The following is a 14,381-nucleotide window of genomic DNA, read 5'->3' as shown; positions in this document are numbered from 1 at the left end:
GTTAATTTCTTCTCCTCTGTCAGCCATTTTGGAAGGGTAAAAAAGCTCTGACTTGTGCACTCTTTTTGACTATACAATCAAAGGACATGAAAATGCCGCAATATTGGACGCCTTCTATCTGATTGCTTAAAACAACAGTTTCATTCTTATGTATTCTACGTGACCACCTGCCCGCACTGCTTATTCCTGAAAGCCTTGTGGTGGATACTTTTAACCCCAGCAAGCATGTGATGTGAATGCTGAAATCTGATTGGATAGAGACTTCTTGTGGCAACACAGCTGAAAGAAAATCTTAAGAGAGAAGATAGTAGTAAGTCAGTAAGTAATAGCAAGTCAGTATATTGCTCTAAAGATGAGATTAATTAATATACTAAATAAATGTGTGATAAATTTACATTCTTAGAATTAAGCATATACTCTCCATGGCTGAAGGTGCTGAAAATGATGCATGTGTCAGGGAAGAAATTTACAAAAAAAATCTTAATCACCTTCTGTGCTGAAAAATCTAATTTTAAACAGAGACCAAATTTGGGACAGTTTGGGAAAACCTTTAACTAACATAAGCACTAAGACTTGAAAATCTGAAACATTTGCATCGCACATTGCTTTGTTGCTAAATGTAGCTGTATGATGTATTCAGATGCATTGTGAGTTATTAATAGTCTCTACACTCAGAGAAAGTGTTTATTCAGCATATGAGAGGTAGTTGGACTAATGCCCTCATTCTGTGCATTCAGCACTTAACGGTTATGAGCTAGTGATCAGGAGATCCTGGGATCAGAGGGTAACCAGAGGGTAACCAGAACACTGTTGAGGCTTTTAAGCACAAAGCCTTTAACCCACAGCTGCTCAGTTGTGTGTTCAAACTTGCATTTAAAGGAAGAGACCAGCAGATGGCAGTCTGTGTTATACAAGAACAGAGATATGGTTGCCTATTCTTAGCCAGTTTGTTCCATTAAGTTATTTCTGTCAAGATATATTGACAGGACTTTTGTTATCTTAAGAATAATGCTGTATATAAATCAAATCTTCCCCTTAATAAGTAATTTCTTTTCTTTCTATGTATAATCATATAATTTCAAATATATACTTTTCTGTACCACAGGTTAGATTGGAATCAGTTATAAAAACAAGAATTCCTGTGGACAATGTAGATAAAAGGCCTTATCTACCTTATCTGAATACTATCTGTTAGTAAAACATTGGCTTTAACTTCAGGAGCTATCTTTGACATGAAGCTGTTCCTAACACCGCAAACCCGCCTGCACACAACTGATTCTAGGCACTGTGTCACACTCCCTGGAGCTTGCAATTGGCTACTAGAGCCGAAGGACAGCCCAGGGGCAAAAGAGGTTGAGCTGAAGTGTGTGGACTGTCTAAAAATTGTGACCTATCAGAGTGCAGCTGTCGGAGAAAAGCTTAGTGGGCTGCTTTGCCTTGCCACCTTGGCTTAGGGCCTTACTGCTGAGAGAGGGATCACTGAGAAAGGTAAAGGAGGGGATATATTGGGCTGTGAACTCTGCAGAACCAGCTGCCTTCAAATTGGAAACCCAGAAAATCACCAGAAAGCCACTCCAAAGAACCAAGCAAGCACTTTTATCGCTATGGCTGAAAGGGAGCACAACCTTCCAAAAGAGTATTCTGGAATCTTCTAAAGCAATGTGATCCTGTAGGACTTGTTCTAAAAATATCCACCGTCGGGAATACATGGACTTGCTCTGACTGTCTAATTGGCCAAAGATTATGCTTTCTTCTTATTCTCTAATTGGACTTGTTTAAGGATGCGCAAAACATATTCCAAAAATTGAGTTTGCAATTTAAAGGTAATTCCTGAATTCCTTGATTAACCATCCCTTGTTAGAGGGCTTTCTTGAAAATGTCTTTGTGTTTAACAGTTTTAGCAGTTTCACATGCTGCTCAAGGTTCCTTGAATATCTAAGGAGTCATTTCGAATCTGAGTTACTATCAACAAGCTGGCATTGGCAAAGACTTAATTGGACTTCCAGTGTCTTCCTTTGGGAATGCATTTCCAAGTTACTGCAAGTGACGTGTGAAACTTTTCAAGTGAGTCAGAAAGTCTAAGTTTAGCATAAAGCCAAACTGTTATTCCAATAAACTATTCTTTTCATTTACAAAAAAAAGTTTGACACCACTCCGAATAGCCATGCGAAAGGCCGAGGTGCAGATGACCCTCAAGAAGGGTGCTGAAGGTGTATCTGGAGGAATTGCACCTCCAAGCCCAAGGATACCCTCTAAACGGGCTAAAGTCAACTCTGACCAGATGGTGCCTGACCCAAGCTCCATATATCCCACTCAAACACCACCTGTCTTCATCCGAAAAATGAGGAACGCAGCCGTCGGTACCGGCTGCGACATCCGTCTGAAGGTAGCTGTGGCAGGTGATCCACAGCCATCTCTCTACTGGTACCACAATGATGACCTGCTCAGCATGGATAACCAGGAGTATGGAGGACTGTGGATACGAGACTGCAAGCCAACTGATGCAGGCCTCTACACCTGTATTGCTACTAATTACCTTGGGGAAGCCAGGAGCAGCGCTGTCCTTGCAGTCTTGGACCTGGGAGAAGGTTAGCAGGCATAAACTTGAAACCTAACATGCCAATTTTATTATTTATTGCAATCAGGCATTACATCTCTCTTAGGCTGGTTGGTCAATTCAAAAGTTTTATTTATCTTATCTACCTAAGTTCCTTTTCCTAATTCAATTTATTATGGAAGCTAATAATCTTGCAAATGTTTCCCCTACAGGGGTTCGTTCGGCTGCCTAATGAGGCTGATGCTGTTTAATTGTCACATGTTTAGCTGGGAAAGAGGAAAGGGATATATTTTTATTTTCTCTGTAATGGCACAGAACACTCGTGATTTGGTGCACATTAGCTGAATAGCCTAATGGGCAACTTGTCCTCTCACATGGGTCTTTCGCAAAATGGTGGACCACACAAGTGAAGTAAAATGGAGTTGCCAGTATCCTAAGTATCTATTTGCCATGAGTCTGTGAGCAGTTATGTTTTTCGGGGGTGGTTTGGTTATAGTGTGGATCTGGGAGAGTGACTGTGGCAGCTGGGAAAGTGACTCAAAGTACTCAATGTCCTGAAGAGGATATGTGAATTTACAATATGTTACAATATGTTAATCTGAAATAATCAGATACACAATGCAAAAAGAATACTCATGCATATTTATTACTGGCCACCATGGGTGGGTGAATATGCGCCACTGCTGGTTTAACATGCAAATCAATAAACAGTGCTGCAGGGCCTCTGAAGCAGATTTCAAATGCAGGTCAATGGTTAACTGTTTCCCAAGAAAATACAGCAAAATGGCAATTAAATACTATTGTGTTGTTTCGTTGAAAATTAGCTTTCAACATGGGATTGCTTCAGATTATTTATGATTCATGATCCAGCGGATGTTGTTTTGACTATATTGCCATTGTCCTTGTTGGTTGAAGAGCTGTACATTTGGCTTTTCTACTTCTTGCTGGTGGAGTTTCTATATCACTATTACCCTTGTCTTGACTGTCACACGGTCACAAGCACCGTGATTTACAGGTTGCTCCAGGGCCAGGTCTATCCGTTCCAGTCCTAAATGATATGTCCATGGCTTGTCTTTGATTTTGCTCAGGTTACGCTTCCATCTTTATATTTACTATTTTTGGTTACAAATTGACTTACAAGTGAGGCAGAACCAGAGGTTAGTATGGGGCAAACCTTAATGAGGTGTCTTGTTGAGAAAAAAACGATAGTTTTACTCTGAAATAATCTTATGATGTTAAAATATTTCTATTATTGATAGCAAAAAAGCAAATATGCTATTTTCTAGTAAATTCTCTCAGATATGTCACTATATGCTTTCCGATTAACTTTTTCCGACGTAGGCTATACCCTTCATTAGTATATGCACATTTAATATTATGTCTAAATGCTAATAACACTGATTGCATTGTGCTGTCATACAGATGCAATTTAGAATGCAACCCAAATATATTTCCTCACATTTGCTCTTTACAAAAATGTTGTGAGAAAACAAATAACTTTATACTGCAAGTCAGTATCAATGCCATAGCTATATGTCTATAACTAAATTGAGGTCAAGTCCTCTCAAGAAAAGAAAAGCTTGGGTATCACCTCGGTATCTGGTGGAGTTCAGGTACCTGGGATCAACAGTGCAAAGTAATAGAGAGTGTGTTGGAGAAGTGAAGAAAAGAGTGCAGGTAGGGTGGAGTGGGTGGAGAAGAGTGAAAGCAGGAGTGATTTGTGATAGAAGAGTATCTGCAACAATGAAAGCGAAAGTTTATATGACTGTGGTGAGACCTGCGATGTTGTATGGTTTAGAGACAGTGGCATTGAGTAAAAGACAGGAGGCGGAGCTGCAGGTAGCAGAGCTGAAGATTTTCATTAGGAGTAACGACGATGGACAGGATTAGAAACGAGTTTATTAGAGGGACAGCACATGTGGGACGTTTTGGAGACAAGATGAGGGAGGTAAGATTGAGATGGTTTAGACATGTGCAGAGGAGGGACATGGGGTATATTGGTAGGAGAATTCTGAGGATGGAGCCACCAGGAAGGAGGAAGAGGAAGGCCAAGGAGGAGGTTTATGGATGTGGTAAAGGAAGACATGCAGGTGGTTGGGGAGAAAGAGGCAGATGTAGAGGACAGGGGGGGTATGAAGAAGGATGATCCGCTGTGGCGACCCCTAATGGGAGACGCCGAAAGAAGAAGATCTCTGACTATGACTAACTGGTCAAGCAGCAGTGCCTATGCTCATGCTGTGTTGTAACTGTGTTCATACATGAACAGTACATAGCCAACAACATTTGTGCACAAAATATGAACAGTAGTAAGCTACATTTAAAAAAATCCAGTTAAAGTAGAAAAGGTCGTCCACTGTTGTCTCACAGCATCATGCACAGGGCCAGACAAAAAGTAAAATGTTTCCCCCAATTGTGTGTTTATCTCTTGTACTGATACCAGAAAAAAATCTAATCTGTATTTATGCTATCTAATCTTTGGTTTTTGTTGTCTGACCTTTGAAAAAATGTTTGGCATGAACCAGATAGTGTTAGAGCACTTGCTAAAATATTTATTTATAACTAGCTTTACACCAAATTGGAGAACAAATGAAGTGGTTAATAGTTGATATGTAAAGGGTAAAATTCCTCAGTATTTAAAATTTTTTTCAATTATAGTATTATGTCTGACTCTTTTAATCAGTTTAACTCTCATTCCTGATTGGCTATGTCTCCGTGAGTCACAGTGTACTCAGTTTTTCCATTTCTCAATATTTGACATGGATATTAAATGTATCTGTGTTCTCATATGGAGTATTGATAACTTTAATTAAGTTGGTTACCTGGCTAAGTTACTAACTAGCTATTCTTTGTACTTATACTGGTTGAAGTGCAAGCTAAAGCTCTGATTTTATGGTCAAATAAAGACTAACAAAGATATAATTTGACTTGCATATCAGAGAACAAGTCACTGACCATTTTCTTGTAACATGAATTCAAATATGCATGATTACAGAGTTTTCTCACCACTATGTATTTTTCTGTCTATTAATAGAGCGTGAATATTCTTTTTAGGTAGAGCGGGAGCCATCATTGTAACCATCAAGAAGCTGATGATTGTGGCCAGAAAGGTGTATAGAATATAATAGGCACTTTATATGCAGTGGGTAGAGCATCCGAAGTTAGGACCACTATACTAAATCATTTCCCCTGGGAAATTGTATACATTTGACCACGAGGTAGAATCAAATCAAAACTATAAATAAACAATGTGCATCATATAAATCACAAACGTCCTGGTAACGCTCTAGAAAACACGTTTTTCTCCATGGCTGAATGAGATGAGTTGCTTTGTTTTAGCAATGCATTGCTTTGCCTTGCAATATACAGAAGTTGTCTGTGGATCAAAGGAAGTGCATTTATGTGACCAGACTACTGAGGTAGAGATGGTTGGTGAGGATTGTTCCAGACCCTCCTCTGCAGCGTGAGGGTTTGTGTTAAAAGCCAGAGCGGCTTGCGTCAGTACTCAGCAACCTCAACATCACACACCTGTTCTGTCACTCATGACTCTAACCTCTCTCTCTCTCTCTCTCTCTCTCTCTCTCTCTCTCTCTCTCTCTCTCTCTCTCTTTCTTTCTTTTCTCTCTCTCTGTATATTTGTCTTTCCTTCAATCCTTTATTTCATCATTCTCATCTTCTATTCTATTCCCTGTCTCGGTTTCACTCTTGCATTTCCAACTTATCTTTTTGTTCATTCCATCTAATATTGCACGCATCATTCTTTCTTGCTCGATTTCCCCACCGCCTCTGACCCTTTAACAGGTTATTTCTGTCCCTGGAATGTGCCAGGTCTCACATTTTCGTGACGGTAATAGGCCACGAACTCTCCAGTTGCACAGAAAGACATCACACCTATATATAGTACCTTGGCGTGGACGTCTGACAAGACCTTCTCCATGTATGCCCAGTCTAAATGAATAGGTGAATAGTGGAGGGATTTGTCTGGGCTTCGTGATTCAACCACTCTGCCCATACATGTGTGTTGGCATAATTTGGAATTTGAGCTTTCTTAGACGCAAATTCAAACTCTCATATAAAATGTATATTAGACACTTGCTGGAAATTTCACCATGCAGTGGTTCAGAAATATCTATCATGGCTTTCAGATACAGTATATCAGCTAGAGCTTATTTTGTTCAATGTTAAAAACGCCATTATTTTATCCGTGGCACTACATAAACCTCGCACTATAGGACTTATATATTCATATCATATACATCTCTTGGTAGCCATTTTCTTCAGCCATATTAGAGTGTCATGTTCTATAAAATTATGAGAAATACTGTATAGATAATCAGATAATCATTGCTTTCTTAGTTAACTTGTTACCAAGAGAATATTTATCAGAAATCTGTGGCAGAAGTGCTAATGGCATGCAATGTTAAGTGACGGCTGGTCATGTTATCAGACAGAAAGCTAAAATTTTATCTCAATAGCCTGACATGTAAACTATAAGGGTTGTGCAATGCATTATATCATGAATTTTTGTAATAAGAATGATGTGGATAAACTTCTAGACACACTTATTGATGGGCAGCTGCATTTATGATTGCTTATGAATTAATAGTTATTATTGTAATTCATCCAGAACAAAAAATAAAATAAAAATGCACAGTTTTGTTTATCCTAGTGTAATTTTTGCATTGATTAGACATGTCTTTTTAAATTCATCTATTGATGAAAGAAAGGTAATAAATCCAACATGGTGATGTTCGTCCATGTGTGTCTAGGTTTCACATGCAACACCTAATGAGTCACTGCTAATGATGTTTTATGAATGTGTCAGAGAAATAGGCTGAATAGAAAAGAAAAATAGTTCAGCTTAAATCAGAGCGTGTTTCAGTCTGAGCAATCACCTGACATGACTGTTACTGATGATTCTGCACGAATTTACAGTCTGAGAAATCAGCCACATCAGCATTTCTTCATGCCATTCTGTGTGTGTACTTACACGTATTTCATAAAAACATGGAAATGTGCATGGTTCCATAAAAGTCCCAAATAATCTGCCTTAATATAAATGTCTTTATATCTTTGAAACAGGAGTTAGAGATACTGTATCCCATTTTTCTCTCATTTAAATCTGTTTATATTAGTTTTTTTTATACAGAATCATCTCTACATGTAGAGAATCTTAATATATTCTATCTATATTATTAAATGATATGCATTTAATACATTGTCCTTTAGTGGTATCCTACCTGAATCAATCCACCTCTTAATACCATCATTATGACAGCCTTAAAAAACATCAAAATTATAAAGCAACGCAGTATGACAGAGCGCTGCATCACAGGCAGGTATCTCGCAAGAAACCCAAATGGCACAATTCAAAAAGTCTTCTTTCAAAGCAGCCACAGCTGCACCACCTGCATACATCTCAAGCAGGAGCCTCAATATTAACCTCATAAAAATGCATTTATTTATTTCAGGGTATGAAGCTTTCTCTGGGGATTTAAAATGACAGCAAATTGTGGGTTTTGTTCAAATTGACCAGTAAAGAAACTGTTTTGAACTGTTTTGGCTGACCTTTCCTAACCATGTCCAGTTTTTCTTGAAAACCATCTCTTTAAAATGGTCTTGTAAGTGTATATGCAACCAAATAAATTTATTCTCCCCTGTCGTATTGGTGAATGTCAAAACAGCATATTAATCTCTGAGTAACGAGCTCTCTGACCAAATCTCACTCTGATTGATTAAAGCAACAGCTTCAAGCAACATGTAACATGTTAAAATCAGGTGCTGATCCTGCATGCCTTACCCTTAAGTCAGATATCTTTGGGGAAAATTTTTTTTTATATTTATATATATATATATATATATATATATATATATATATATATATATATATATATATATATATATATTGGTCTAGAGACAGTTGCATTGAGTAAAAGACAGGAGGTGGAGCTGGAGGTAGCAGAGCTGAAGATGTTGAGGTTTTAGTTGGGAGTGACGACGATGGACAGGATTAGAAATTAGTTTATAAGAGGGACAGCGCATGTGGTGGTGAGGGATGCAAGATTGAGATGGTTTGGACATGTGCAGAGGAGGGACATGGGATATATTGGTAGGAGAATGCTGAGGATGAACCCACTAGGAGGGAGGAAAAACTCAGCCAAATATATACAAATATACAATATATACAAATTTGTGTATATTGTATGAACGCAGTTAAAATTTGGTACTTTGAGAAAAATTCTCTCATACTGACCACTGGATGTTCAACATGGCACCTCATGGTAAAGAACTCTCTGAGGATTTAAGAATTAGAATTGTTGCTTTACACACTGCAACAAGTTGGTTTGGCATGCCCCTCGTCCCAAAAGGAAGCTTCTTCTGAAGCTGGCTAACAAAAAAGCCTGAAAACAGTTTACTGAAGTTAACCTGTTCAAGAGCATGAATTACTGGAACCATGTCCTGTGGTCTGATGAGACTAAGATAAACATGTTTGGCTCAGATAGTGTCCAGCATGTGTAGTGACGCCCTGGTGAGGAACACCGAGAAAATTGTATCTTTCCTACAGTCAAGCATGGTGGTGGTAGCATCATGGTCTGGGGCTGCAGAGGACAGTAAACCTGTACTTCTATACAATCTGCACATTGACACTCTAAAATATATCCAAGTTTAATTTCTTATTTTAATTTCTATATTTAGTATATCTCCTCAAGAAATGAAACTTGGATATATTTAATGGTTGCTGCATTTATATTTATATATATATATATATATATATATATATATATATATATATATATATATATATATATATATATATAATTTCACCCAATCAAAAGAAAACTATTTGCATTACAGCAGGATATGCTGTAGCTACCATGATAGTAAAATTCACTGTTTGGAAAGAGCTTTATTGCCTGGACTGCAGAGGAAAGTATTAGTAAACATGTCTTTTGGGAAAAACGAATGTTCTGAAACATAAAGGCATTTAATTAGCAATAAGATGGTTTGTGTTTTTACAGTATGTCTCTTTTACTTCTTGTCTTGTTAAACTGTCTCTGTTTTTAGACATCAGACTGTCTGCACTTTGTCCAAATGTCACAGGTCTTTTTCCAACACAGCCATTTCGGTTTTTCTGTTTAATTTCATGTTATCGGCATGGCTCACAGCTCCCTCAATGCAGGGGACTTCTTTTTATGGTTACAAAAGTTTGTGTTCAAGATGTGCTGCTGTTTAATTGCTTGGTTCGTATTTAGTTTATTCATGACACCATTAACTTGACTGGTTTATCTTACTTATTTATTTCTTGTATATTTCTTTATACATCCCGTGGGCTCACCACCTGCAGGAGGGACCGTAAGGGACGGTGCTGTGAGGATTGGGCAGCAGTCGAAGGCTTAGACTGCTGCCCCCGCTACCCGAATTACGGATGAGCGGGAGAAAATGAATGAATGAATATTTCTTTATAAGTTTATGGCTTATGGTTTATTGCTTTTTTATAGGTTAATGGTTTTTTTGTCCTACCAGCAAATGGTAATTTTGTACTGCATTTTGTGCATCATACCGTCTGTGGACTGGTTAAAGTTGAAATTAGAATCTCTGATTTATGTTCTTTTTGTTTGGTGTTGATTTATGACCTTTTTGTGAGCTGCAACAGAAGAGAAAAGTTTTTGGGGAAAAGGAGCTAGTTTTTGTTATTCCACTAGGGGCCAGAAAAGAGCAGAACCTCAGGGCTCTGAATGTACGTACAAGCAAATTGTGATAATGATAAGAAATGTTTTATATTAGACAGTAAAAAATAGAATGATTTAACCACCCCCCCCCCAAAAAAAAAAAAATAAAAAAATAAAAAAATAATTTAAATGTCAAACTGCAAATCTTCATTTATAGTTCATTTTGCAAAACTGTGCAGTTTTCCCCAAACATTGTTGATGTTTAATATAAATATTTGTAAGCTTGATGACATGGGCCCTTTCCTAAAATTAATTTGACACTGAAATCTTCACTATTTTTGTTCGTAAAGTTGTTCCTCAGGGAAAATCCTGTCCTATTGTTTGTTATGCTTCAGATGCTATCTGGCATATCTGGGGCTTTAAAAAATCTGGTATAAAATTGCACATGCACTTAAGCTGTCACTCTCTTCCTGTTCTCATGCATGAGATGGGTTGACAAGTCACCTCCTGTGAACATAAGCTCAGCAGGGATCACTTACAGAGGAATATACGAGGCAAGATAGCCTTTTCTCTTGATTTCAAAACGAAGTTTGGCAAAAACAAAGCTCTGACTGTAGTAAAAAAAAAAACGACAGAAAGTCAATGAGCAAATGTAAGTTTGCAAGGAGCAGTATATCTTCAGTTGGTGGTTCAGTGAATCGATATACGAGTCCTGCTGAAAGTTACTGCCCTGCTTCACACGTAACGTTAATATAATTAATAGAAAGAAGAGCTCAGGCTTTGAATTCAATTAAATGAAAATAAAGTACCGTTTCCCACAAACTGTACGATTCAGTGAGCAATTTAGCTGTAATAGACTTTAATTGTCTGTTGTATTTCTTGTACACCAGTACAAGTATGTGATACATTTCAGTCCCTTGACTATGCTTATAGTAGCACTTTCATTATGTTTCTTTCAGAGCATAATGTCCTTAAAAGCATCTTGTTTACTCCATGTTTCAGCTATGCACCACTGGCATTTTACATGTATGCCAAGCAAGCAATTCATGTGCACCATGCTTAACTGAAAGCTGTCTAGGAGTCTGTGTGTCTACAGCGAAGCAATAAACCCCGTAGCTGTATTCAAGTTCATTCTTTTAACCAAAAAAAAGAGAAAAATAGCAGCTGCTCAGCAGGTGAATTGACGCTTCCTATACCTATTAAAACAGCACCAAATTTGTTGAGCAATATTCATCTTTCTTGACGTTATATATAAATGATACATATGAAACTACATTGAGATGAACGTTATATTATAAGATTGCTGACCAGCTTATTGTAGAAGTAAAAAACACAAAGCAAAGTTAACAGGAAAAGTGTCTCATTCTTAAGACCAGGTGTGAATTAGGTAGTGTATGAAATCTAGTGGATCAAAGATCCAAATTGGCAACACTATCTAGCAATCATATTTATATTAGGCAGATTTTTTTCTATACGTAATTAACTATTTCATGATTTGAGTGCTATTTGGTTCCAGTCAACTTCAAACGGTTTGAGCTGTATTTAGCTATTGTCCACCTTAAATGTGACATTGGAATGATTACTTTTTTGTTTGTATTTTTTAATCACTCATCCCAAAGAGAAATTTCCTCATAAATATTTCCTTTATAATGTATAATTCATGCACTTTCAAAGTGAACTCAAATCGTTCCAAGATCATTGAACATTTTTTCATAAATAAATAATCATGGTAAAATGATTTTTTTTTCTACTTCTCATGATCTTCCAAAAAAAACGATCTGACCCAAGTTTATGTGATGTCTGTCATGGCATATCAGGAACAATGAAAATGGAGCAATAAGGAAAACTAATGGCAGCACTCCAGATTTCTTGAACAGCTGTAATTCTTTCTACTTAAACTATCCTGCATGTTGTACTGCTGCAGCTACTGTGTGCTTTGAGGCAGCATGTGTGCTAGCGTTTCGAGGGTGTTTCGAACGTGGCCCCAGAAATAGATAATTTGACTCACTTATGTCCTGCTGTGAGATCACGAGAGCGCAGGGGCTTCGAAACAGCAGAAACATTGCTGAGGGATAGAGAAGCGATGAAAAAGCAACATATAAAGAGATTTTAAGCATGTAAGATTCATGTAAGTGTATAGTTACATGGCTTGAGAGCAGCTAATGCAGAAGTGCATTGTGTTTTCTTAACACTGTCCTCAAAGGTTAACTGTCATAAGACACAATGAGGCCTTTTAAAGATATCAAAGGTGATTGTGCTTTTGTACCCTAACTTACGACATGGAAAGGTAGGCCTTGTTCTTATATTTGCTCTTTATCTCTTTCTCTTTGCTCTATCGCTCTTTTACACACTTGGGATCTCCGATTCAAATGGAATTCGGCTTCAGTAATTTGGGATTTTGCAGGTGCAGTGATGTATAGTGATGGTTAATTTATTGGCACCACTCCCAGATTTCTTCTACTGCAGGGTTTAAGATACCGAAAACTGTGAAGTTACTGTATGAGAATCAGCAAAACGGGAATTTTAAGAAGCATTATGACATTATAAAGGGCATATTAATAATTTAGATGTTAATGCTGGTGAACAGGTATTAAATGCTGCAAAATGTATATATGATTTATTGATGAGAACATTGAGAACATCTGGAACACCTTCACATGCCATTACCTTAATAATGAGTTTTTTTTAAAGTTGAATGAAATTCAAATTGACACTCTTAAATATTGTACATAAAGCATTTTATAAAATATAAACTACACTGGATATATGTACTTTCAAATGGAAATTGCTGGTACAAGGGTTTACAGACTTTTAGTATCTATAGTATCAGATGTGTCTGTGTGTGATGTTTTAGATACTAATACCGTATTCAGTTCATTTTTTTATTTGTGTAGTGCTTTTAGCAAAAGAATTTACAGAAGCAAAGTAGCTTTACAGAAATAAATAGATTGAGAATATACATTTTATATTAAAAATTGTATCCCCAATAAGCATGCTAGAGGAGGTGTTGGTGGATGAGGAAGACATTCCCTGAGGTGACATAAGTAAAAAACATATTTTCACTTAATACTTTTTTATAACAACATACTCCACAGTATTACATCTCTGTTATATACAGTATACACACTATTGCATTATTATTCTATGACTTTATAACATCACGTCACAATTCAGTAGAATTAAGTTACGGTTAGAGGGAAGAAATGCGAATCATAAAATCGCTTGTCATTTTAAATTAATGCAGTTTATTATTGTTAACATTTGTGAGCATCAATAATTTACATTTTAAATTTTGTTTTAACTTAAATGCTTGCTAGGGTAAATCATTTATAAAATAATATTTTCGAATATTTTATAATAAAATACAATACATAAAATAGAATAAATCAAATGATTGCAACACCCTTTTTTTATTATATTGATTCAATTGAGTAATCTATTACATTGATTACAATTTAAAGAAATAAAATAATAATCAAAACAAAATGTTGTAAATGAAACAATTTAATTACATTATTTACATTTGTTAGACCCCATTTGGTTAATACATCTGTGTATGCAAGTGTGTTTGTGTGTTTTACATTTATGTTCTGTGTATTTTAGCATTCTTTAATAAATATCTTTGTTCCTTACATTGTTTATTCATTCACTCCCTCGATAGGTGGAATTGTCAGAATTTTCTGGACAGAAAAAGACAGCTGGACAGAAAAAGCTAAAGAATCCATAGCGCTAGTGTTAGCCGCTAGCCACCCCCTGGTTAGTGGCTAATGCTAGCACTGTTGATTCCTTAGCCTTTTTGCATGTACAGGACAAATGTTATGTCCGGTACAGAGTGAATTGACACAGTGACCAAATCTAGTTTCTGTTTTATACCCCTGGCATTTTTGTGTATGTTTTCAAGTTTAATAATAATGAAAAAATGCACTCAAAATCCGAGACAGAGACTAAACAAACCTAATACATTCCTGAGGGAATTCAGATTTTAATTATGTTCCGCACGTAAAAAGGATTGTATTCGGTACACGTGTGCACCAAACCGAAAGCCCTGTACATGTACTGTTACACCCCTAATGTTTGCAGTTGCAACAGCAAGAATGAGACCGAATACCCATCACTGTAATCTATTTTATACAACATAAACTTTAATTATTATGACA

The 14,381-nt window shown here is 36.8% G+C and overlaps 1 protein-coding gene across 1 annotated transcript in view; it reads left to right on the top strand.

Moving 5' to 3' along the window:
- Positions 1 to 1,378: 1,378 nt before the first annotated feature.
- spegb (striated muscle enriched protein kinase b) overlaps positions 1,379 to 14,381 on the top strand; it is a 101,480-nt gene continuing 88,477 nt past the window's right edge. The window contains exon 1 of the mRNA XM_083537625.1: positions 1,379 to 2,588. Within this exon, the coding sequence (XP_083393751.1) occupies positions 2,165 to 2,588 (424 nt within the window). The 5' untranslated portion in view covers positions 1,379 to 2,164. The remainder of the gene's footprint in view (positions 2,589 to 14,381) is intronic.

This window comes from Silurus aristotelis (genome assembly GCF_946808225.1).
Source record: "Silurus aristotelis genome assembly, chromosome: 3".
NCBI classification, from domain to species: Eukaryota; Metazoa; Chordata; class Actinopteri; order Siluriformes; family Siluridae; genus Silurus; species Silurus aristotelis.
The sequence above is the reverse complement of the archived record's forward strand: the minus strand, read 5'-3'. Positions and strand labels throughout refer to the sequence as shown.